This window comes from Cavenderia fasciculata, assembly GCF_000203815.1.
Source record: "Cavenderia fasciculata unplaced genomic scaffold Scf_EU5ZYIE01BBABR-5, whole genome shotgun sequence".
Classification (NCBI taxonomy): Eukaryota; Evosea; class Eumycetozoa; order Acytosteliales; family Cavenderiaceae; genus Cavenderia; species Cavenderia fasciculata.
The window spans coordinates 32,101-57,910 of NW_004457690.1; the positions used below are offsets into that span (position 1 = coordinate 32,101).

At 35.8% G+C, this 25,810-nt stretch overlaps 8 protein-coding genes across 8 annotated transcripts; 7 read left to right on the forward strand and 1 right to left on the reverse strand.

Annotated features, from left to right (window-relative positions):
* Window positions 1-525: 525 nt before the first annotated feature.
* Window positions 526-1,345, forward strand: DFA_08972 (uncharacterized protein; the record flags this gene model as incomplete). Its single annotated transcript, XM_004354782.1, has 2 exons — window positions 526-1,094; window positions 1,174-1,345. The coding sequence occupies 2 exons, from the start codon at window positions 526-528 to the stop codon at window positions 1,343-1,345; spliced, it is 741 nt and encodes a 246-aa protein (XP_004354834.1).
* Window positions 1,346-1,581: 236 nt separating this feature from the next.
* utp5 (WD40 repeat-containing protein) lies at window positions 1,582-3,604 on the forward strand (the record flags this gene model as incomplete). The annotated part of the gene is made up of 4 exons (XM_004354783.1): window positions 1,582-1,764; window positions 1,876-2,616; window positions 2,701-3,131; window positions 3,223-3,604. The coding sequence occupies 4 exons, from the start codon at window positions 1,582-1,584 to the stop codon at window positions 3,602-3,604; spliced, it is 1,737 nt and encodes a 578-aa protein (XP_004354835.1).
* Window positions 3,605-3,687: 83 nt separating this feature from the next.
* On the reverse strand, window positions 3,688-5,664 carry DFA_08974 (uncharacterized protein; the record flags this gene model as incomplete). The annotated part of the gene is made up of 1 exon (XM_004354784.1): window positions 3,688-5,664. One exon carries the CDS (start codon window positions 5,662-5,664, stop codon window positions 3,688-3,690), a length of 1,977 nt encoding a protein of 658 aa, XP_004354836.1.
* Window positions 5,665-6,391: 727 nt separating this feature from the next.
* Window positions 6,392-12,690, forward strand: DFA_08975 (winged helix DNA-binding domain-containing protein; the record flags this gene model as incomplete). Its single annotated transcript, XM_004354785.1, has 9 exons — window positions 6,392-7,380; window positions 7,460-9,251; window positions 9,331-9,626; window positions 9,698-9,954; window positions 10,016-10,241; window positions 10,299-10,775; window positions 10,836-11,135; window positions 11,201-11,478; window positions 11,546-12,690. 9 exons carry the CDS (start codon window positions 6,392-6,394, stop codon window positions 12,688-12,690), a joined length of 5,760 nt encoding a protein of 1,919 aa, XP_004354837.1.
* A 515-nt stretch (window positions 12,691-13,205) lies between these two features.
* On the forward strand, window positions 13,206-15,347 carry DFA_08976 (uncharacterized protein; the record flags this gene model as incomplete). The annotated part of the gene is made up of 5 exons (XM_004354786.1): window positions 13,206-13,352; window positions 13,500-14,045; window positions 14,135-14,377; window positions 14,470-14,866; window positions 15,121-15,347. 5 exons carry the CDS (start codon window positions 13,206-13,208, stop codon window positions 15,345-15,347), a joined length of 1,560 nt encoding a protein of 519 aa, XP_004354838.1.
* Window positions 15,348-15,483: 136 nt separating this feature from the next.
* DFA_08977 (uncharacterized protein) lies at window positions 15,484-17,781 on the forward strand (the record flags this gene model as incomplete). Its single annotated transcript, XM_004354787.1, has 3 exons — window positions 15,484-16,605; window positions 16,691-17,407; window positions 17,743-17,781. The coding sequence occupies 3 exons, from the start codon at window positions 15,484-15,486 to the stop codon at window positions 17,779-17,781; spliced, it is 1,878 nt and encodes a 625-aa protein (XP_004354839.1).
* Window positions 17,782-17,932: 151 nt separating this feature from the next.
* On the forward strand, window positions 17,933-21,550 carry DFA_08978 (uncharacterized protein; the record flags this gene model as incomplete). Its single annotated transcript, XM_004354788.1, has 3 exons — window positions 17,933-20,374; window positions 20,729-20,936; window positions 21,138-21,550. 3 exons carry the CDS (start codon window positions 17,933-17,935, stop codon window positions 21,548-21,550), a joined length of 3,063 nt encoding a protein of 1,020 aa, XP_004354840.1.
* A 1,243-nt stretch (window positions 21,551-22,793) lies between these two features.
* On the forward strand, window positions 22,794-25,517 carry DFA_08979 (WD40 repeat-containing protein; the record flags this gene model as incomplete). The annotated part of the gene is made up of 5 exons (XM_004354789.1): window positions 22,794-23,681; window positions 23,754-24,617; window positions 24,700-25,013; window positions 25,091-25,291; window positions 25,469-25,517. The coding sequence occupies 5 exons, from the start codon at window positions 22,794-22,796 to the stop codon at window positions 25,515-25,517; spliced, it is 2,316 nt and encodes a 771-aa protein (XP_004354841.1).
* Window positions 25,518-25,810: the final 293 nt, after the last annotated feature.

Here is a 25,810-nt window from a genome sequence, read left to right on the forward strand (position 1 = left end):
CGATTTTCATTAAAAACTACTACTAGCCACATTGTCATTGTTAAAACATCGTGATTGGTTGGATGGGAGGAAGAGGGTGATTGATTGACAATACGATATAGGATAAATATACCATCAATAATTAATCACCCTCAACAAGTGTGTTGAGAGAGTAGTGAACAGATAACACACACACACATTCGTTCAAACAAATATTTGTTTGATGGGTAGTTGGGTTTTGTAAAACGACATACACTAAACCCTAACCCTATCCTATCCTACCCATTTATTTCTTCCCTCCCTCTACTTCTATTTCCCACTCGTTTTGGAAACGATTAATATAAATCATCTCGGTTACATATGTTGTTGTTGTTGTTGTTATGAATTATTTAAATTATTACTTGTTTGGTTGGTCTGGTCTGGTCTTCTTCCACCTCTCATCCTTCTTCTCTTGTTCTTTATTATACTTTTATTGTTATATTTACTTTTACTAAAATTCTTCTTTGTTTTAAAATAAATATATTTTAAAAAAGATTTAATCAATAAATGGATAAACAAAATCAATATGTAGAGATGGGATTTACATCACCATCAATTTCATCATGGGATAATTGTTCAATGGGAGAGACAGAAAGTACAGGATGGGAATTGATTGCATCACCAACTCCATACCAACAATCCAATGCAGCACCTCTTCCACAACCATATCCAATTATTTTGACAACCATTGATTTGGAAGAACCAACTTTTATGGCAATCGCCACTACTCCAATCCTTATTCCCAAAGCTAGTTCTCCAATTAAATCAACATTGATTGATACTACCACTACCACAACCAATAATAATAATAATAATAATAATAATATTACAACAATTGTTAATAATAATAGTAAGAGTGAAATTATGGTACCTGGAACACAAACAGCAAGTACTATAGTACGCGGTACAACAACAACAACACCATTCACAACCAGTAGAATATTCACATCATCCTCTATGATTGGTCGACTACAACAAATTGATACCTATCGATTCTGTCCATCCATCCTATCAGCGACCGACATTCATTCACTACACCAAAGTTTAGATAAAATGTCCAAAGATGTTAGTAAATGGTATGTCTATCTATCTATTTATTTAGATTATTATAATAAACCCGAGTTATTAATCACATCTTTCATTCTTTTCTACTAGTTGTGTATATTCATCCAAATCGATATCGAAACAAGTGAGTGACATATCAAAGCAAGTTCGATTATCATCAAACCCTGGAGGAGGTGGTGGAGTTGCAAGCAGAAGAAACAGTCTTCATCATTCGCGTAGCAATAGTAATCTTTCAACAACAACTATTGTTCCTGCTATTTAAATAGTAGTAGGGTGTAATATTTTAATCATATATCTATCTCTCTGTTGTTCTACTTGTTTTATTTAAAAATAAAAAAAAAAAAAAAGATAATATTAATTTAATTCTCGTCTTGCTTTTGGATGGAGTTTTTTCATCATCCTTTCGTTCGTTTTTTTTTTGATACGCTTTTTATTATTACTCAGAGTAATACTTTTTATTTCAAAAGAGAGAGAGAGTAGTAGAGTGTGAATACTAAAATGTCAGCATCATCATCTTCAACCTATTATTCATTCGACAAGTATTCTAAATACTTTGCATGTGTCGACCAAAAGACCAACCAATTGCTTGTTTGGAATACCACCAACTCTTCTGAACCATTACGTACCTATTCAGATGATCGCGAATCTTCAAAGCTTACATGTTTATCTATCTTTACTTCTGTATGTATAAAAATGAATAGATAAGATAGATAGATATGTTAGTTATTATTTATTTACACACATTCTTCTTTCTTTCTTTTACATTATTTGTTTGTATTTGTTTTTCTTTAGACAAAAGCAAGTTCAATTCAAAAAGGAGTGATTGCAATTGGTACAAACTATGGAGATGTATTGATTTATAATATATTGAGTGGAAAGATGGAAAAGAGATTGACAGGTGCTCATGCAGGTTGCAAGGTGGTAGGTGTTGTATTTGGCACCACTGAAAAGGATATATTCTCATGCGACATTGATGGACGTGTCGCACAATGGCAACACGACGGCAAACCAAACACAGTGCAAGCAGAGGAAGGCCGCGACGTTGCATCGATCGCTGTCTCTGACAAGGGTACCGTGTTGGTGACTGGAAGCACCCACGTTCGTTTCTGGGATGTCTCTCAGATGGCTTCATTGCGTAAGCACAAGTTGGCCAAGTCACAAGACAGTCTCACTTTCCTCGCATCACTCGTCGTCTCTGCATCGTCGCAAGACCAATACCTCAGTGTCTTTGACACAGACTCTGGCAGTGCCGTCAACAAGAAGCTGCTCCAAACCATCAAGCTTTCCTCCAACATTCAACACCTCTCATCATATAGCAAGGAGCAACACCAATACATTGCTGCCGTCACCGACAACAAGATGGTTGAAATCCACAAGATCACCCCATCCAAGGTTTTGGACTCTACCAAGGTCACCATTGAAAATGCTCAAGCCGTCTCCCTCGTCTCTTGTTCCTTTGTCAATCAATCTGAATTAATCATTGTTCATGCCAACAAAGATAATTTAAAGAAATCTATAAAGTTTGAACAATTTGTAAGAATCAAGAAAAGTCAAACAATTAATGATATTATATATATTTATTAACCATTATTTATTTAATTATTTAATTATGTTTAGGCATTTACAAATAAGGATACTAGTTTTATTAGATATTTACCAGTTAATAAACAACAACAAGATGAACAATCAAAGGAATCAAAGAAATCTACTACTACCACCCCACAAGACAACAATAATAATAATAAGAAATCAAATAATACAACAACATCAAATAAGATAATGACAACAATGGGAGATGTACCAATTGAATCACCAGCACAATCAGTTGATCGTGCTACCGCAGTCATTGATAACAAACAAAAGAGTTCCACCACTGTCGTCGACTTGGTCGTCCAAGGTTTGACCTCTTCCGATATGTCACTTTTAGGAAAGGCTTTGGCCTCTAGACAAGAGGTTATCATCAATACCGTCAAGGCTTTACCATCACCATACGCATACAATCTTTTAAAGAAAATCTCTACAGATATTGCTACTGAATTAAAGAATTCGTATGTCTCAAAACAAAAAGAAAAAGAAAAAGAAAATTAATTACCCTTTACTTACTTATTCTATCTATTTCTTTTTTTTATATTTATTTAGACATATTTTATTAATGTGGATTAGTAATATTATTAAATATCATTCAGCTTATTTATTGACTGTACCATCACTCAGACAACAATTGGCAGTTCTCAACTCGGTGGTTGAGGATAAATATAAACTTCATGAATCAATGACCAAATTGGTTGGAAAATTCGAATTGATTGAAAGCCAAAAGAATGCTTCCATCGCCGACACTATCGATTATAATCCAACCCTTGTCTACGAAGACAACAGTGATGAAGAGGAAAGTGAAGATGATGATGAAGATGAAGATATGCAAGATGACAGTGATGATTCAGAGGCAGAGTTTGACCCTGATCAAGATTCTTTAGATGATGATGATGATGATATTGATGATCTTCTCATGGAAGATGATTAAAATAACCAAAAAATAAAATAAATTAATAAAATAAACAACTTAAATATATATTCAAAAAAAAATGATATTGTCAAATTATTTATTTATTTATTATTATTATTATTATATAATTGAATTATATTAATTAATGAACTATTATTATTATTATTATTATTATTATTATTATTATTTAAAGGAGGTTGTATTAAATAATATATTTTATACCATTCAATAAAATGTTGTATATCTTTAATTTTACTAGTATTTCTAGTTCCATTTTCTTCTTGATCCAAAATATATTTAATAAAAGAGTAATTTTCAAATAGTATAGAATAGATTATTAATGAAAGTTTAAAATGTTCTGTTGAATTTTTGTTTGATTCATCATCATCAAATTGAGTTGATAAATAATTTTTAATTATTTTGTATACTTGAATGGATCCTTTTCTTGCAATCATCCTAGCCAACTCTTTGGTAAATGATAGATTCTGTGATTCTCTTTGGATTGGATTATTTTCATAACCTTTTTTAAATTGTTCAACCTTTTTAGAAAATGATTTAGATGCATGATCCAATAGAAGCCAACCTCGATTTCCTATTTGGAAATCAATGGTTTCTACATGTTTGATATAATAATCAAACCCTTCTCTATCTCTTTTCAATGCTAGTCGATGTGCAAGAGATTGTCCACCTTTAAATGTAGCATCAATATTAAACTTGACCATTAACTTGTGCATATCTATACAATCGACATAAACTTTTGAATAGAGTGCAAGTTCTTGTAGTCTGGGGATGATCGATGGGTAGTTGGAGAATAGAAATGCAACAACATCTAGTGTCAATGTTTCAAGCGAGAATTCGGTGCTTTCAACTGTCAGAGTGTCTAGGTTCATGACATGGTGACACTTTTTAAGTTGTTGGAGGGTCAGTGCATTCAATACTCTTTCAAGATTGAATGGTACTACATGTCTGACTAAATAGTCACTATTTCTTTCTTGCAACAGTGATTGGACTACATTGACAAGGTTATCATACTTGTCGGCCAATTTCAACTCTAATAAAAGGATTGAGGTAATGTGAAAGGGTGTATTGTTGTGTAGATTGAATTGTAGGTAGTGTCCTACCAACTCGTCCATTGTATCTTGGTCGTATAGGAGACTAGTTAGTCTTGGATGTCTCTTTGTAATCTTGTCAATGTAAAACCAAACCAATTCTTCATAGTCGTATTTAATGTCACACATGTGATCCATGATATACTTGGTAACCTTCAATTTCCGCTTGACACTTGCTCGAAAATAAGACATGATGGAAGGACTGCGTCGACACTCTGCAACATTCGGATCGAATATATCGAGTATGTCAACATCACCATGTACGATGGCCTGATGAGATGGCGACGGGGGATACTCTCTAATATCGGTATTCTCGATCAACCAACGAATGGCATCACGGTTACCACTCCGATGTTTGAATTGTTTGCCATGGGCTCTCTTAAAATAATGTCTAAATACACTTGCAGCTAGTCCATTGAGATTATTCTCTTTGAAACTAATCTTTACTTTCATTTGATTCTTTAAATGATCGAGTATATTGATTTGGTTACTATTGACAGCTCCCATGTATGCTGTAATGTCCCATTCAATGAGTGATGATGGTTGTTGTTGTTGTTGACGACATACATAGTCTATAATGTCTGGTGTGTTTTGTGAAAGGTAGTATTGCAAGTCATGTGCAGCAGACATTTCGAGATAGAGGATAATCTCGTCTCTATATCTTTCAAAGATATATATAAACGATTGTATGTCTCGCACTCTTTTAAATAATACAGGTATACATTCGTGACAATCAAACAACAGTCTCTTGTCATTGTTATTGTTCTTATTCTTGATCTTGTCAATTAATAGACCAACATGTCCATGTTGTATCATATCCTTTGCATTGACCCATTCTTCATATCTATACAATTCCAAGCAACAATTCATTTCATCTTCTTGAATATCTCTAAACGGTGACAATGACTTTATAATTGTTCTAAATAGATATCTATTTGTCAACACTTTTCTTATTATTACTTCCATCATATCTTTTTTTGAGAAGAGATAAAATGTTAGTAAATTGTTTGGAACATGTATATACTACCAATCACCAAAAAAAATCCTTTTTTTTTTTTTTTTTTTTTTTTTTTTTCTAATAATAAAGGTACCTTTTTAAAAAGAGAGAGAGATCATCAATGATGGTGTACTCTCTCAAGAGAATGAAAGTATATAACACAGCAGGCCAATTAATATAGAGTGAGTTAAGTAATGGGTGTGCACATATAGATATTGGCCTGCTGTGTCATGATGTATTTTCATCTCGCCAAGTTGCTATCAGTATTGATGTTCGTTTGCCACTTTGGTCTGTGTCTATTTAATAAATTACCAAGTTGCATAATTTACCTGACATTCTGTTCAGAGCCATGTGGTTGTTCCTGGAGGTCTGTAGGGACTTCCACCAGTGTGAGATGCTACTCGAGAGGAGGGTCCTCCATGATGATATGCTGTCTTTTTATCTTTATCTAGCTATTTGCGTTAAGTATAGATAATAATAAAAATAATGATGCAGTCTTTGCAGTATGCGTCCTCCATCCTTTTGAAGTTTCCCTCTTTTTTCATTGTCTTTTCCAAAATAAAAACACAATTATTCAAGGTCGCTCATTCAATATTCATTCATAACAACTTTTTTATTTATATAAATTAGTAGAGTGAGTGTAGTAGTATATATCTGTAGATAATGAAAATCAAATATAAATAGTATAATATAATAATAATGACAGATAATAATAATGCAGATATAATAGCGACGGCACCGTCGTCAGCAACATCAACTACAACAACAACAACAACTAATAATAATAATAATAATAATATTAAGAATGTGGTACCACAAAAAGCATTACATCTAGATGATATAATTATAAAGTGTTTAGAGGAGATTGCGTTGAATGGGTCGAGGGGATTGACACCCGAGCAAATGTTTGCAGTTGTGCAAGACACGTTTGGTCCAATCAATGTACATCTCAAAAACTTTATTCATAAACGTATCTTGGATCACAGCTCTATCCATTTGATCGATGATAGTACATATCGACAGATGGCACCGTTGGTCAACAAACCAGACACCAATCCAATGTCACTACTTAAAAAGATTGGAGATCAAACTGGAGCCGGTGAAGATGATCTAATCATTCTATCTTCACAAAGTACCACTGGCAACAACAAGACACCATCAAAACCAACTCCCTCTACACCAAAAAAGAAACCGGCTGCCAAGAAAGCAGCGGCAAAGGGGAAAAAGACAAAAGAAGAAGAAGAAAAGGAGAAAGAGGAAGCTGCCAACAACAACAATGAACGTGCACTTGTAACAACTAATAGTAGTGAGGTGGCATTACCAGACAATTCAATTGGTGTTGTTTATCAAATCGATACTTTAGAGACACCAAAAAAGGCAACTGGAATGGATTGGAGAAAACAACATCAAACATCCACCGAAGCTAGTATCGTGTCTAAACAAAAGTGTTTGGATTGGAACAATCCAATTGTACCATTCTCCTATGTCGCCAACAAAGATCTCAGACGAAAGGCTTGTGGTATGGCTGTTGGTGAACCACCTCTAAACGATCTCCAAACAAAGATTCTAGAAGCTGTTGCCAACTCTAGATACAATGGTATTCCTCAAAGTGAATTATCTGATATGTTTGGTATTGATTCTCGTAATATTTTCAATCCAATTAAAACTTTACATGTTAAAGGTTATATGTATGTAATAGAAAAATAGAAATATATAGAAATAGAGAATAATAATAATAATAATAATATATTTTTTACTTGTTTGTAGAGTAAAATGTGAAGTTTATAAAAGTGGATTAAAAGTTGTACAAACTAGAATGATTTATTTGACAAGATTCTTTAGTAATAGAGTTCCATTGGTTGACCCATGGAAGAGTAAGACTGCTGCACACGAGATGATGACAGACTATTTGTCAAAGTGTCCAGATACCACAACAACCAACGCCGACTTAAAGAGCACAATGATAAAGTACACCAAAACACTTGGAACCTACAAATTGGTCAAGAAAACATTGATTCAAGAAGGATACATTGAATCGTTCAAGAGAAGAGTAGATGCAAATGGACAGGGTATCATGGGTACTGAAGTATATCCAAATGAAACAACTACAACTGCATCATCTCTACCAATTCTATTACAACAGAGAAAAAAGGAAAAAGAAGAGCATGCAAAAGAAGAAAAAGAGGAAAAAGATGAAGATGATGAGGATCAAGATTCCCCTCCAACCAACACTAGTGGTAAAAAGACACCAAAGAAAAGAGATAGAGTACCAATTCCTAGATTAGTGGATTATGTAAAGTTGATCAAACTCTATGATCCATTGGCAGCAGCTGGAGCAGATGACAATGAAGGTGACGAAGATGAACAAGGTGGAGACATGAATGACCGCGACATGAACGCACCAAATGAAGCATTCACATGCATCGAGACTGAAAAGTTACAACAAATGTTTGAGTTTATAAAGAATGCACCTCGTTCACTTTTAACAAAGGATATTGCAGAGTGGATGGGTCCAAATTATAGTCTCAAGCATATTTCATCGGGTCTTCGTACTCTTGTATGTTACTATAAACTTAGAGTATTCCCATTCTTGCTTGGCAAGGTCATGGCTTATAAATACTTTGTCAGCGAGGATCAGTTGGATGACCAATACCTCACGGAACATATTACACCCGTTACACCTCCAACCAAATCGATCACCCCCAAATCAGCAGCAACAACTAAATCAACTACTACACCAACTAAAAAAGACAAGGAAACACCAGTCAAAGTTAAAAAAGAGTCAGTCAAGACACCAACGAAAACACCAACCAAACCAGAAACACCCAGTAGTGCAAGTAAAAAGAAAAACAAAAAACAAGATATTCTACCAACTATCGCATCTATAGATGTCGAGCAAGATAAAATGGATGTGGATAGTTCTACCACCAATGTGGCTAATGTTGAAGATCTCGATGATGATAAACCAACCACAACATCTACAACTTCAACAACATCAAGTACTACAACCAATCAAGTTAAAATGGCTATTAAAATTGAAGAGGAAATGGAGCAAAAGGCAAATAAGAATAATAATAATAATAATAAGATTAATCCAATAGTTAGTATTGTATCAACACCAAGTAAATCTATGGCTATTACAACGCCACCAGCAACTCCATCTTCACAAATAACATTATTTGGTCAAATTCTAAAGAATATGAGTAGTCATGGAAGCGTGATCAGCTCATCAAGCACACCTCACAGAAAGTTTGCAAGATCAGTACAATTTTTGGTCAGAAAGAAAATGGTCTATGATCTAATTGTCAAGGAATTTGGAATGATTACCTACCAACTATTGGAATATTTACATGATTCTGGTGATCCTAGAGTCGATCTAAAGACTCTAAACAATGTACTTACAGACCTCAAAGGTGAAAATCAAATTAATATCATTAGAATGTATTTCAACAAAAATGCAATCGACAAGACTCTCATCTTTGCATACGATGCTAAATATTCTTTAGATGATCCTATCATTAAAAAAAGAATTGGTCAAATTAAAGATAATAATATTAATGTAATGAAAAAAAAAAGAAATAGAAAAAAAAAAAAAGAATAATAATAATCTAACAACTCTTTTTTTTTTTTTAATTTAGATGAAAACAGCAAATGATCAAATGGAAAAAGAAACAATTGAAAGATATACAGATATTCAATTATATTATAACAAAAAGGTGGCACTTCAATATGGTATGATTCATGGTCAATTTATGAGAACTAAAGCATACCATATTATGTTGTTTAAATATTGTGCTTCATTATATCATGATAGTCTTAATAATACCACTGTGGACAATAATAATAATAACAACAATAATAATAATAATGTAGATTTTGAAAAGATTGTTTTACCAGATGATTATTGTTTTTATTTAAATTCATTTTTAAAAAGGTAAGATTGGAAAAAAAAGATTGAAAACAAATATTATAATTATAATCTAACAAAGTTTTTATTTATTATAGTTTAACAACAGGAGATTATTGTAAAGTAATGCCACAATATAAAACTGTTGAAGGATTGATTGAAAAAATCACACAATCTGTCAAAGTTGTTGATTTACCAATTCAAATGAGATGTAAAATATTTACCAAAAACTTTATGAAACGTTTTGTTGCCAGAATCGAAGACTTGATCAAACTAGGAGCTGCCAGAGCAACATCAACCATTTTCTTAAATTCAAGAAGAAAATTAAATGAATTTCAATTATTACATGAAACAAGTAAGTAAACTAAACTAAAAAAAAAGAAAAATATTCGATTTATTTATTTTATTTTATTTAGCATTAAATGGACAAGAATACATGTTGAATTCATTAAAAGGTATTACTACATTTTGGACGGCATTGGAGAGATTGGCAGTTGGACAAACTGACAATCAAGAATTGATTGGAAAGTTTGGAATCAATGTTCATTCTCCATTATTATGGGGTCTTTCATCCAAAGCTTCTCGTTTAGCTCGTCAACGTATCATTGCACAATTTGTTTCTCTTGCTCGTCCATTAACAAAGTATGTAAAGCAAACGAAACACATTTTAATTATTGTATTTATTTTTTTTGTTTTTAGTGATGAAAAAATTCAATTATCAATAGATGAAAATATTAGAGTTAGTTATATTGATACAATGTATCAGAGATTTTTATACACATTGAATACCAAATCTCAGAAACCAGGAGCCAAGCCGAGAAGACCATCTGGTGTACCTCGCGTTCGTAACTTTATGAAAAGGAAACCAAAACCCAGTATCCATCTTATCAGACAACAGAGATGGAGTCATATCGATGATAGACGTTTGTTGAATTTTGTTATCGAACTATTTACACCATTTTTCAAATCTTTAAAGGATTTTGACTATACAGTGATTTCAGCAAATGGAGTTCCCCAAGTCGAAAACCCATTATGGAGTGATGTTGCAGAGGAATTTGAGAGACCTTACTCTATTTGTCACAAACGTGTAAATGTCTTACTCAAAAAATATCCATCCTACAAACACAAAATATTTGAAATACTTCCATATCATCAAAATACCTCAACTTATGATTTGTAAGTAAAAAAAAAGAATATGATCATATTTTTATTTGATTAACTTACTTTACTATTTAGAGTTTTACCAGATTCTATTGATAAAGTTAAAGAAAAATATGATTTCAAGGAAACAAGAACTCGTAGAGATGTATGGGCCTTTTCAAATTATAATTCTGGTGAATTGGTTAGATTACGTGATAAATGTGTGTTTGTTGTATCATTACCAGAATCAGAATTTGAAGCTCAAGTTGGTAAAGAGATTTTAGGTGATAAAGATATGTTTGATGTCATTGGCATTTTAAATTCCCTTTTATTAGATAGATTGATTATTAGATTATCTAGATCTAATCAATCTAGAAGATATATTCTTCCAAAAAAGTAAATATACGTAAATATAAATATATTCGATCAACTAACTTATTTTTTTATTTTTTTACTATTAGTTTATTTGCAAAACCAGTTGATGGAGATTTATTCTTTGATGAATGTAAACAACTTTTAAAGGTATACAATAGAGAGAATGAAACCTATTTCACCTTTAATCCATATAGTTCTGGTGGAACAGTTGCAGAGGCAATCTATCTCATGGCCAATTCCACACTTATACCATCTGTTTCTGTGCCATCAAGCCTTAAACTTTCGATAAGACCTCATTCTCGTTCATCAATCAATCACAAAGTATTTGCAACTGGCAAAATTGATAAACATATTGAACCTGTTTGTAAGTAACAAAAAAAAAAGGAATTATATTTACATTTAGTTTTTTATGTATTAATATATTTGATTAGCTATTGGATTTTATAAAAGTTCAATCAATGAATCTTATAGTAAAATTGAAAAGAGAAGATTTGATGATGAAGAATACATTAAAGGGGAAAGTAGATTTATGGAATTAATCGACGATGATGAGGAAGAGGAAAAGAATTATTCAGTTGAACCAACTCCTGAAATCGATGATTATGATGAAGATGAAATCTTTAAACCAAAGAAACAAAAAGTTGTAAAGTTGGACAATGAAGAAGAAGAACAAGCAAAGATGACACCATTCAAACAATTGGTAGAAGAACAATGCAAGAGTTTTGAATTTGAAGAGATGAAAAGAATCTTTTATCTTGGTGCTATGGTATTGGAGGAGAATGGTGGATCGGAGGAATTGGAAAGACGAGGACTGTTGAAACAAACTAAAGAGACTGAATTGATTTGGAAAAAGATCAAATCTGCAGGTCTCAAAGGTATCGATTTCATAGAGTTGTGTAAATACATTATCCAACATCGTTTGTCACTCTTGCAAGATGATGGTCAAGATCTTGATGATCAAGACAAAGACAAACGAGACCTAATCGCTAAAGATTATTCATGTGTTATTGATGTAAAGTCATACATTCAAACACTCAGAACACTCAATTATATCCAACAACTCTATGGATCTTTGAGTATTCTATATGTAGATACACTTGAAGTGGCTGATATGATGCTTCCACTCCCTCCTGTCACTGTGATACCAGTACCAGTCACCAATAAGGAACTCTACTCTAAAACCATCATGAGACCATGGGTCAACCTCGATGGAACCATTGACACTGTCCAATTCAACCTTTGTCTCCGTGACATTGCCATGTATGTCATGTCACATCCAGGTATACAACTTGCACAGCTTTCCTACCGTTTCAAGATCCCACCTACTCTTTTAAGTTTGTTAATGTCTATTCTCTCGGACCATGGCTACACCAAGACCGAGTGGTACATTAGTTCCAAACCATCACTCTTTTCCAAACAAACTCAACCATCATTCCAAGTGATTCCACAACCTACAAACATATTGGAAGATGACTATGACCCCAACCTCTCTTTAAATCAATTTTACAATCCACTCCCAAATATCATTAATTTAGAATCTCATTTATCTTATTTAATTTCTTTATATAATCTTTAAATAAATCAAATATTTTAATAAGTTAATAAATCTAACAAACAAACAAACATTTTAATCTTCGTCTCTCTCTTTTGAGCCAAAACAAAGAAAGAAAGAAAGTTTTAAAAGAAAAGAAAAAAAAACCATGTGAGGTGATGTGATGTGTCCAAGTTCTTCTTTTTTGCTTATAAAAAACAATTTAAATATTATATGAATATTGGGCAGGCATGTTTTGGATTAAAAAGTGTCTTTGTTCATTAACTACAATAATCACAGATCATCCCGTCATCTTTCATTCATCATTCATTCATTCTTGTTCACCCTACTTCCTCTAGTTTAGATTGTAATATTAAATTAATCAGAGTGTAGAAGTATCATCATATATATTTATATAAGAGAGAGATAGATAGTATCAATCACATTCACATTTATATTACATATTACATTCATATATATATATATATAAATATTACAATACTATTAGACAACACAATAACAAAAGATTAGTCATCATATTATAAGTAATAATAATAAGAATGGCTTCAAAGCCACGTGCTGGAAGTAGCAGCAGTGGAAATAGTGAGACAGATGCAAAGACTGTATTGCCTGCCGATCACCTAATGTTTCGTCTCTTGGGTGACTTTAAAGAACATACCAAAGTTAAAATAGATATATTTATAAGAGTATGTTAGAACATTGAAATTGAAAACACATTCTGAATGATTGATCAATGATGATTTATACTTACTTAATCTATCTATCTATCTATCTATCTATCTATCTATTACTTTACTTCACTTTACTTTACCTTTACCTTTAATTTTTTAAAGGATGATAAAATTAGAATAGAAGATTTCTTTGATGGATCAGATGCAAAGACATTTAATAATGTGTTGGAAGGATTGTCAGAAGTATCTAAATATTATTTGAATTTGATCGCGAATGCATTGTTGCAATGGAGATCGTCGCAACATGTCATTCCGGCCAAGAGTATTAGCAAGCCTAAACTAGACGGCTCCGACACTAAAAAGGATTCCATCACACCATTGGTCGACGAACGATACAAGTTGATTGTCGACTATATCTTTTGTATATCGTTACTGACCATTCTCAACTCTCTCACCAAACACAACCTCAACGATCAGATTGGCACACAAATCGAATCAATATGCTTTGACAACTTTAAACTCGAGCGACGTGCTGCCTCTCCCATCATTCCCGATCTCTGTGCATCCATTCTTGGACAACTCTCAAAGTATCGTCTGCGTAGTGTATCCACTCGATTCTTTAAAGAGTTTCAATTATGTCAAAGTACAAATACTTTAAAAGCAAAAGCTTTACCAATTGTACAAGGTATTAGATTTTTTAAAGTAAAGGTAAAAGAAACAAAGTAAAAAAAAAAAAAAGAAAAAAAGATAAAACAACAAAACAAATTTATATTAATATATTCTATCCTATCTTTTAGATATCATCAAATAACAAATTAAAACAATCATTGGAATTCTTATCATCATATTTGGAGTTTTTTAAAAATTCAAGAATCAAAGGTGATTTGAGAAGAGCCATTTGTGAAGTATTGGCCAGTATATTGAGACCATTGACAGAGGAGAAATTCGCACCCGATGTACTCTATGCTGATTGGGTCAATTGTGTAAAGGAAATGTACGATTTTATTTCAAGAAAAACAAAAAAAACAAAGGATATTTTAGTATGTACAAAAACAAACAAAAGAAAAGAGATATATATATTATTTATGTATTATTTAATTAATTTATTTTTATTTTATTTTATTTTTTTTAGACATCATATCCATTATTAACAATATTATTATGTTGTGGAGATAAAGATTTCTTTATAAAGAATTTTTGGGGATTAATGGATAGTTTTATAAAGATTAAAGACAAGCAGATTAGACCATTTTCATTAGAGTCTAGTCAATATTTATTAGAGTGCTATCTTTCAAAGTACTCGGAGCAACCCGAAGAGGTACACGAACGATTGCACCAGGTGGTATCACACGTCTTCCCAACTGGTCACTCGAAAAAGCTGACGATTGGCACAAACGATTCGTTGGATGTATTTATAGACATTATTTGCGTCATTGGCAATTCGCGTATCGACTTTGCCTTTGAAAAGATTATTTTTGATTTGTTGCGTGGCGGTGACCCCAAAGACATCTACATCACGACGCCCGAGCGTATGATTGTGGGGTTGCGTGCGGTACTGCTGATTGACGGAGCCGCATCCAACCCGTTGACACCCAAACTGTTGTCATTTGCCAATGGCTCGGGCCCGTCGCCCGCATCACCCATGCAAGCTGATCCAGCACACAAAGCACGCGCAGTGCGTCGCGTGCGATACGGTACGCTCAAGCGCCAAGCCGCGCATAGTTTGCAAGTGGCGTCACCAATCGAACCATACCTCAAGTCACTGTCGATCTTTTTGTCACAGATCTTGCAGGCACTCGACAGCACGTTTGGACAGTTGTTGCAGTCGAACCAGACCAAACCACTCAGCGAACTGCTCGAAAAGTTGCGTCCACCCGGCGCATCGTGTATCGAGCTGCTCAAGATTGCCATCTCGGTCATTCCCATCGCCTTTCCAGCCAAGTTGACTGTTGCCGAACTCGTCTACATGCTCTCCAAGTATTTGATCCATTTGGACAAGGGTGTATGTGAAAAGGCATCCCTCGTACTCACACAATTGATGGCAAGTCGACCAGACATCCGAACCAACATTATTGGCGGGCTTGGCAAGTATGCACTATCCTTGTCGGATCGCATGTCGCCGCTGACCACCGTTGTACTCGACAAGATGCGTGAGTTACTTGAAATGTGGGCTCGTTCCAAGTTGTCTAAACACCGCCTGGCTGATGACGCTGACGACCTCGTCCGATTCAAACCCGATGTTGAAAACCACATGCTTGATGTCACCTTTGTCGAGTCTGTCGGTATTGTCTTTTTGTGCGCTTCGAGTGGTCGTGTACGTCGTGTCGCTCTATCTATCCTCGACTCGATCCGTGCCGTCCATGAAGCGTTCCTCCACGAACGCCAAGACGACGTCATCGAGATATCTACACATATCCGAGACATTATCGACGAGAATGGTAACGAGTATCTCTACCGACACGCCCAAACACTCACCAACACCACCGAGAACAAGTACAAAAAGCTAAAGACTCCACAAGACTTTGAGAGAATGTCAGAATCAGAAAGTAAAGAGGATCAGTTGTTGTGGTCAACGTGTTTGTCGGATATTGCGCGTGCTTCAGCCGAACTATGTCTAGTATCGACACTCAAAGCAACCGAGTTGATCATGCAACGAATCAAACCAATCTGGCCAGAAGAGAAACAACAAAATACGACTGGCGACGCAGAAGGATTATCGATTTGGTGGAGAAACTATATTATTGTGGCATGTGCCACCATCCAAGTGACCGACAACACTGCCATTGACATTAAGAAAAAGATGACTGATATTGTCGATCAGGCACCAGTATCTGCTCGCGAACTCTTTACCATGATCATTCCCAACCTCAAATCTGCCGATAAATTCTTTGTCGATGCGTCACTCATGGCACTCGAAAAGACTCATCCACGTGTACTCGAGGTGTTATTTGATATTCTCAAGCCCTACGAACACGAGATTCACGTCAACAAAAAAACCAAGAAAAAGGCAGAGGGTCTTCGATCGGTCATTGCCATCCGTCGTCATTGTCTCGAATCACTCAAACCAGGTGAACTCGTCCAACGAGACATTTTAAAACGTTCCTACATAGAGTTTATTCAAGAGGTACTTCAATTCCTAGCACTTGCCGAAAACAATGGAAACGACTATCTTTGGGATACTCTTCATTATATTCGTTTTAATTTTTGTGCTCTTGTTCATCGTACCATTCAACAACTTTATATTGGTGCAAAAGAATTTTTAGACAAAGTAAAGAAAAGAAAAAAAAAAAAGAAAGAAAAAATAATAATAATAATAATAATTATAATACTTATACTTTTTAATTTTTTTTTAGAATTTAAGAAAAGAATTATTTAGAGTATCATCAAAATGGAGTGAAAGTGAAGAATTTTTAGGAGAAGAAAGTACAACTAGAAGATTAGCAATATTCCTTCAACAAGAGGAAAAAGAATCGGTCAAGAGAAAGGAGTATGAGATGCGGATCATTGAACATGCAACTCAATTGAGTAATGTAGCATCACATGCAGTCAGTGTAATATTATTGGGACCTCAATTTATAGAGACATTCAAAGACCCAAATGGAGTCATTTTCCAATGGATCAATTTTATGTTTGTCAGTCGTATGAAGAGCAAGATTCGATCGGTGGCTCGTTTGGCACTACAAAACTTTTTAAAGTGTAATCTTGGCTTTTCAGAACTTATCTACCACTGTGTCAATCAGTGTTATTCGGCAAGTTCAGGTGTTGCCAGTGGCTATTTCTTGTCATTGGTAGAGTTGTGTCAAGATCAAGTTCTCAAGTTTTCATACTCTGACTCGATCCTCACTAATTTGGTCATATTCAATAGTGGATCGAAATTCTCTTCTGTTCGCCAACAGGCAATGCAATTGTTGTATTTTATGAAAGCATCAACCGTTTCAATGACAGGACAAGACTATTCAGATGGTTATTATCCAAGTGCCATCGGATCGGATATTTCAGATACCTATCTTTATGCTCAGTATGAACTCTCTGAAACGTTGGCACTTGAAAACCCAGAGTTGTGTTATGAAGTATTTATGGATATTGTTTATCGTCTGGATTCGGGTACCAACCAAGACCATCACAGTCAGATGCTCAACTACGTGTTGCCGTGGGTCGACCAAATGAACCTCGAGCAATTGCAGACTGTCAACAGTCCGCTTCTCGACAGTGTTTTACAGGGACTCGTACTCATCACCATGCGATACAGCTCTCACATGCACTTGGTCGAAAAGATTTGGAAGATACTCGGTAACCGTCAAGAAAACATTCCCACCATCATCGATTTTATCCTTGGCGTCATTGAAAGAACGAGAAACAACGATCTCATCCCCTTTTTCAAGCGTATCTGTGTGTTTTTGGGTAGATCCTCTCCTCAAAAGTTGGTCGACTCGCTCGTCTCTGAATTGACATCAACCAGTGCATCGCAAACCTTTACCGTAGAGTATGGAGAAGCAAAGTCAATTGGAAAGAACTCCAAGCTGGCGCAACCCGTGCAGATGCAGCGTATGCACACGCAAATATTCGATGCCTACAATACTAGTTCGTCGATTAATATGGCTTTCCATCAATCGACCGATGTCATACATCAACAACAGATGCAGCAGCAACAACAACAACAACTATTGCAACAACAGCAATTACAACAATCGCAAGCATCACAACCACCAAGTCTACAACAAGCTTCGAGTGGATCAAGCACGACCAATTTATTGGGAGTTGGTAACTCACAAGCCAATGCATTGGGATCGTCGACCATGATTGTTGGAGGTACCGTTGTAATGGGTGGCAGTGGTGGAAATGTACCGATTGCTCAGACAATGGTCACTCAAACATCACAGTCTAATTTAGGTCTCGTCAGTAGTGTTGGAGGAGTTGTACAACGAACCAACTATCCACTATCTCGTTTCCAACTACCACTCATCTTTTTGTCAGAAGTTGCATTTGAGATTGGTGAAGAGTTTAGAAAACATCTTCCAACGTTGTTGCAACTTATCTTTTTGGGTTTGTATTACCATCAACAACCAGTACATGAACATTGTCGTCTGTTGTTACTCAATTTGATTCGTTGTCTGGTCATTAAAAAGTGTCAACAAAATGGAGACACCAACACGATGCTCTACGAAGATGCCATTCAATTGGCCGACTTTTTGATGCCATCGTCACACCGCTCTCCCGACGACACCAAAGAGATTGCCAAAAAGGAGATTAGCTCGCCCAAGTATGTCGTCATGTTGACCAAACGTGTTGTGTCGGTTCTCTCGAGTGGGTCGTCTTCATCATCCGATCTCAAAGAGTACTGGGGTGTCAATGCATTAAACTGGGCTACCAACAGTCAAAACTACCGTCTTGCTCAACGATCGTACCAGATTCTACGTGGACTTGAGCCAACCACCACGATTGACGCTCTTACCGATGTGCTCACCTCTCTAGGCAAGAATCTGGCCACCCTGTCGCAAGACAACATTGGGCTGGTCGGAGAGATTCAAGAGACGTTGTTGGTGATGGTGCGCTGCATCCACCCCTCCAAGTTGATCCTCTTCCCACAATTGTTTTGGGGCACCATGGCACTACTGCAAAGTGACTTTGAGTCGCAGTTTATCAACGCGGTCAAGTTGCTCTCGATCCTGCTCGAAACGGTCAATTTCTCGGACCGTGCCGTTCAAAATGTATTTTTGGCATCGATGCCCAAGGAATGGGACTTTTTCCACGGGCTACAGCCAATGGTGTTGCGCGGGCTCATGTCGACAACAACCTCACCCATCACAGTCGAGTTTTTGAGTGCTCTGACACTTCAACCTTGCAACGAGATCTTCCATCCAGAACCAATCCGATTCCTCACCAATTTGACGTCGTTGTTGCCATTCTTGTTGTACTCGACTGTAGAGACGGATCCAGACCACTTGGCATACCTAGTGAGCGAGCGGTTGGCTACAGCGTCAGAGAACCACAACTATCCACGTCTCAGCACAATACTGCAAAACTATAGCCAGCAGCTCTATGTCAATCAGTTGGATGGATTCCTCGATGACTTGATCTCACCCCTTTCAGATGTCGTCGTCAAACACTCGACTCTTGTCTTTTCACTACTCTTTAATGTACTCGAGTTTGGTCCACCCGATTTCAGGTATCCGATCTTGAGACTGTTGTCGCGACTTGTAAAAGGTGGTGTCAACCCGGCTGACACCAAGAGCAGTCGTGTGGCAGACTGGTACGATACAGTCACCATCTTTATCAACGATCACAAGACACCCAGCTACATTGTGGCACAGTGTCTGCGCTTTGCAGAGATATCGAGTGAGAAGTCCCCCACGTCCCTTACGGCCATTGACAATGCCCTGATGAAACCATCGCGATCTGCATTCACCAATGTTAAAAAGTTTTGCAACAAGGTTGATCGTGGCACACAAATCGCGTCAGCGTGTCTGTCCAAGGTGCTCGACTCGTGCGGTGCCCGTAACACCTCGCTCACCAAATCAATGTACTTTAACACACAGATCTTTGAAAAGTTCTTCTCGTCGACCGATGACATGGCACCTCCTCAAAAGCCATACGACACGATTGACGACTTGGGATCCGAGTCAAGTTCAAGTGCACCACCACCCGGCTCTGAAAACGACAATGACGGTACCGACACGATCCACTCTATGAACGATCTCAACTCTTCGTTTGATATGGGTGACCGAGCCGAGTTTCACAACTTTCCAAATTTCCAAGGGTTCAATGATATTCTTGAAGGTCTTGGTGACATGTCTACCATATCATCAACGAGTGGTGTGAACACTAGTACCGCCAACAAATCGACTATTCTAGACCACCACCATGACCTGTCAGACTCGTCGTCCAATGAGTCGTCCTCGTCTATGTCATTCTCATCCAACTCTTCGATTCTTGGTATGAATCCACCCATGACACCGATACACTCTACCAAGTCGCCGTCGTCTTCATCTTTGATCACTCCAACGGCCGACCGTTCCAACGTCAATGTTGGCGGTTCGGTAAGCAACCCACTGTCTCCCACCTTCCACTCGACCTCGATCACACCTGGCAGTATCAAGAGTAAGATGCAGAGCCAGAGCTCGCCAACACTGTCGCGCAACATGCAGTTCCAGACCACATCCACTCTTTCTACGCTATCGTACAACATTACGGCTGCCAAGAGCTGGTGGAACAGCTGTGCCGAGCAGATTGACTTCCAGTCGGACAAGGAGTTGTTTGACCTGTTTGTGGCAGCTGCTCAATTGGTACAGCAGATATCGAGCGAGTACAAGGCACTGTTTACACAGTGTCTGCCGCTGATCAGCTCGGTCGCCTCGGAAGTGTCTGCCTTGTCGGTCGATATTTTCGAAAAGGCAACCTTTATTGCCGCCATTCAAGAGATCCAGAGCACATCGGCGCTTGCCGAGAAATACAAAAAGGCACAAGATGCCAAACCCAATCTCAACAAATGGTTTATGGAACAGCGTGAACGCGCCATTGAAGTATTCACCACGCAACTCAACGTCTACACAGAGCAACGTACGTCGACCAACAACACACGTGCCAAGCTCTTTGAGAATGGTATATCTAATAATGAGCTGCAGATCCAGCTGGCCGAGACGCGATTCTGCTACGCCATCTGCACGCTCTACCAACAACTACTTAATTTGTGGACGGCCAACCTCGCACTCGACGAAATTGTCATAGACTATACATCGCAAGGCGACCTACAAATCGAAAAACAAAGAGACGAAATTAAAAAGGAACTCAACAAATGTAAAGTATTAGCTGTCCTAATCAAGGAAAAGGAAAGTGATTTGACAAGTAAAAATCTTCAATCGATGCTTTCAAATTCTGGTTCATCTATTCCAATTGTACAACAACAACAAACAACGACGACAACGACTACTACTACCAATTCAACGCCAACTTCATCATCTACCAATTCATCTACCAATAATTCATCCAATAATCTAACAGGTATATTACACCAACAAGTTTCTGCATCGTCACCACCGATCTTGTCCACATCCCATCCCGGCCTTTCATCACCAACTGTATTATCCACACCCACACCCATCACTACATCACCATCACTTAGCTCACCAACTCTACTCGATGAATCAAGTAGATTAACAGGTGCCGATAAAAGAAGAAGATCAAGTACCAGACCCGAACCAAATCCAAAGTCCTAAAAAAAACAAACTAAAAAGATTTGACTCTACTAGACTACTAGACTATTCTTTTTAATACCATTTTCAAACAAATATACAAATATATAATTTATTTCCCCCCCCAAACCCAACCCAAACCTAAACAACCATTGCATTGTAATTATTATATTTTAAGAGTTTTGGATTCGAAAAAAATTGATTGATTTGGAAATACAAAAATTACTATTGTTGTATTATTGGTATATTTTTAGATAAATTTGTATTTTGCTTTAAAACCAAATTGAGGTAACACCATCAATATTTTCTCGTGATGGTAGTGGTTGGTACAGAATAAATTTAATTTGGATTTGGGTGTTTGGGGTTTAATGATTTATATACTGTTTTGAAAAGCTGCAGCTTGTGACTGACAAAAAAAATCGAAAAGACCAAGAAAACAATATTATTATTATTATTATTCATCAGCATCTGAATCTACCTTTTACTATTCCTCTTCTTCCTCATCCATCCTAAATCGAAAATAATATAATTTAATAATAGAAAGTAATATTAAATCAACTGACCGGCAAGACAGAAATCGAAACCAAACCACCACCCACACACATAAAAACAGAAAGAGAGAGATAGAGAGAAAGAGGAAAAACAGAAAGAGAGAGAATAGATTGATAATTAAATTTAAAAATTGGAACTACCAACAGAATTCTTGAATGTAAGTCTGGTTCTTGGTTTGTTGTTCTATTTCTTTATATTACATGTTAGTTTTGTTTGTCTGCCAAAATTCAATTAGTACAAAAAAAAAAAGGAAGTTAATTATTAATTTTGCAAGCTAGGAGGAAAACAAACAAACACCGAGTTTTTCACACGTACATTAATATGAGGCAGCAAGCAGCTCACAACCAACTGACCTTATTATTGTTATTATAAATTTGATCAAATTCATTTATCATTTATTTCTATCATCATTTTATATCTTGTTTTAAACCTTTTTATTATTAATCACATACATAAATACACTAATCTTCTTCATCTTGTTGTTTAAATATATATATATATTTAATCAATCAACTCATTCATTCATTCATCATTGCAGCTGCGATTATTATTATTATTATAATTGTCTATTCATAATCTTTCTTGAACCTAAATATATTTATATATCTTTATCCTTTCCCTATAATAATAGATAAATAAACTCTCGCAATTCATTCATCATACAGGTTGTACTCTACTACATACTTCAGGTGACATAGTATATAATATACAACAAATGAAAGATAAGAATAATAACAACAACAACAATAATAATAATAATAATAATAATAATAATGGATATGTTAATCCTTGGACAAGCATTTCCTCAACTTCTTCAACCTCTTTAAATGACTTGAATAATAATAATAATAATAACAATAATGGTAATTATGGATTGTCGTCGTCGTCGTCGTCGTCAACATCTATAGGTAGTATACCAATACCTATTATAACGACGACTAGTGTTACAACATCGACTAGTCCCTCATCAAATGGAGCAGCTATAACGTCGATATCATTAAACAGTAATAAGGTACAGAGAAGTGGTAGTAATAGTAATCTTGGTGCTGCGTCAGTACCTACAGGCAACAACACCTCTTCTTCTTCTTCTCTGCAAACACTACAAACACCTACAACACCAACCAACAGTTTGAAAAAGAAACATTCCTTTTCTTCACCATCACCTTCATCGCCAACCTTTTCAACCATATCAAACAAGATTATGAATATATTTTCATCGTCATCCAACAACAACAATGGCAATGCATCAACCTCTCCTACATCTCCGAGATACAATAAACACCATAACAATCACAGCAGTAGCAGTAGCAGTTGTCACAACAACCACAATCACAAAGATACCGCTGCATTGGAAGAAATGGCTAGACAAATGAAAATACTTGGTCTCTCTCCAAATGGTGCTGCCAATGACCTCTATAGCTCACCCTTTGACTTTTTGGCTCTACCAAGCGAAATCCGAATGCACATTCTTTCTTTTTCCGATGCTAAAGATTTATCTCGATCAACATGTGTCTCTAGGATTTGGCAGGAAATGGCCGAAGACGAACAAATATGGTTGAGTCTCAGTAAACGAGAGTTTGGTGATTCCTTAAAAATGGAAACTGTAAGGAGAATAATATAATATTGGATATAAGATTGGTTTGATTAATATATGTATTTATTTATTTATTTGTAGACATGGAAATTTACAGTGATTAAAAATACGGTACATTTAAGAACATTTGCAGAAGATGATTTGGAAGGAAAACTGTTGTGGGCATGCGAGAATGGACATCATCAATTATTGCAACGAGTGTTTGACAGCAAGAGAATCACGTGTCCAAATAACCCAGCCACTTGCATGTGTGGCAGCTGTGTTGCCAACAGACCAACCTATTTGAATTTAAATGATGATGGTACTAACCCCCCATTGTCGTCGTCATCGACCCCATCATCTCAACAACAACAACAGACATCATTAAACTCTTCACAACAAATGTCATCTCCAAACAATAATAATCAAAACACTGATGATTTGGATATGGAAGAGATTGATGTTGGACCATCTCCATCGGGTGGATCCAGTCCTAAAATCAACGATACTACAGGACTGTCGCTGCGAAAGAGAAACAAGTTTTTATTAAAGGCGTCGTACAAGGGACACCGAACCGTCGTAGAATGTTTGTTGAAAAATGGAGCCGAGGTGGAAGCTGTCACGAGAAGTGGATTCACCGCACTGCATATGGCCTGTGGTAAGGGACATGTAGGCGTTGCAGAGTGTCTTCTCACCTACAATGCACGCATCGAATACAAAAATAAGAATGGGTCGACCCCCTTGCACACTGCCGCTCAAAAGGGACATGTTGGCGTAGTCGAGCTATTAATCCAACATGGAGCCAATATTGAGGCAACTAATCTCAACGGTGTCACCCCACTAAACTCTGCCGCGCACAATGGTCACACCGAAGTGGTTGAATGTTTACTTCAACGTGGTGCAAACATGGAAGCTACCAATAAAAATGGTATCACTCCTTTATATTCTGCTGCTCATAGAGGTCATGTAAGTAAAATAGAAATAGAAAAGAAAAAGAAAACAAATATTAAATAATTAATTATTTATTTTAATTGTTTCTTTTTCATAGTATAAAGTAGTAGAATGTTTATTAAGACATAATGCAAACATTGAAGGAACCACCAAGAATCATGGAGCAACCCCTTTGTATATTTCAGCTCAAGAAGGGTATACTGATATTGTTAATTTGTTACTCCATCACAATGCCAATGTAGAGGCAAAGATTAGATCCGGCATGAGAAGCGGTGCAACTCCACTCTATACTGCTTCACATAGAGGACATGTAAAAATTGTAGAATTGTTATTAAAAAGAAACGCAAATACTCAAGTAACTGATAGAAATGGTTTCACTCCTCTTCATAAAGCTTCTTATGAAGGTCATCTGTATGTAAAAAGAAAGAAAAAGGAAAATCAAAATGATTCAATGTATTTATATTAACAATTTTATTTAAATATATTAGTTGTGTTGTTGAATGCTTATTAAAAAATAAAGCAGATGTTTTTGCTAGATCAAGAGAAGACCCACCTCGAACACCAAATGATATTGCACATAAAAGCGTTAAAAAGATATTAAAAGCTCATATTGCATCACTCAATATACAAAATGAATCCTCTCATCATACCAATACCCCTCCAGTTAATCATAGTGGATGTAAATTAATGTAAACCATATTCCAAAGAAACCCCAAACACATAACAGTATACAGTACCCCAATAATAATAATAATAATATTAATATTAAATTATTAACTATTGAATAAATTTTAATATTCTCTATATATAAATATATTTGGAATGATGTAATTATATATAATAAATTTATCTATTGTCTTCTAAAGAACATCAACATCAACCATCAACTATCAACACCAACAACATTGGAATTAATTATTTATTTTTTGTTTATTTAAAAAAAAGAAATCAATATATTTATCCCCGATGGATCATCCAAACCCAAAATGATTGTATCAATTGATAACCCCACCTAAAAGAATTGAATGAGATGATATTATATTTATATCTAATTTAGTTTTTAAAATTACGATGGTATCACGATTGAACGAGAGACAACTCAAACAACCCAATAAACCCAAACATTGGATTTTCGAGTAGCAGTGTGATAAATCATGTATAATCCTATGCTTTTCACTTTTGTTTGTACAAATAGAAAAAGATAGAGA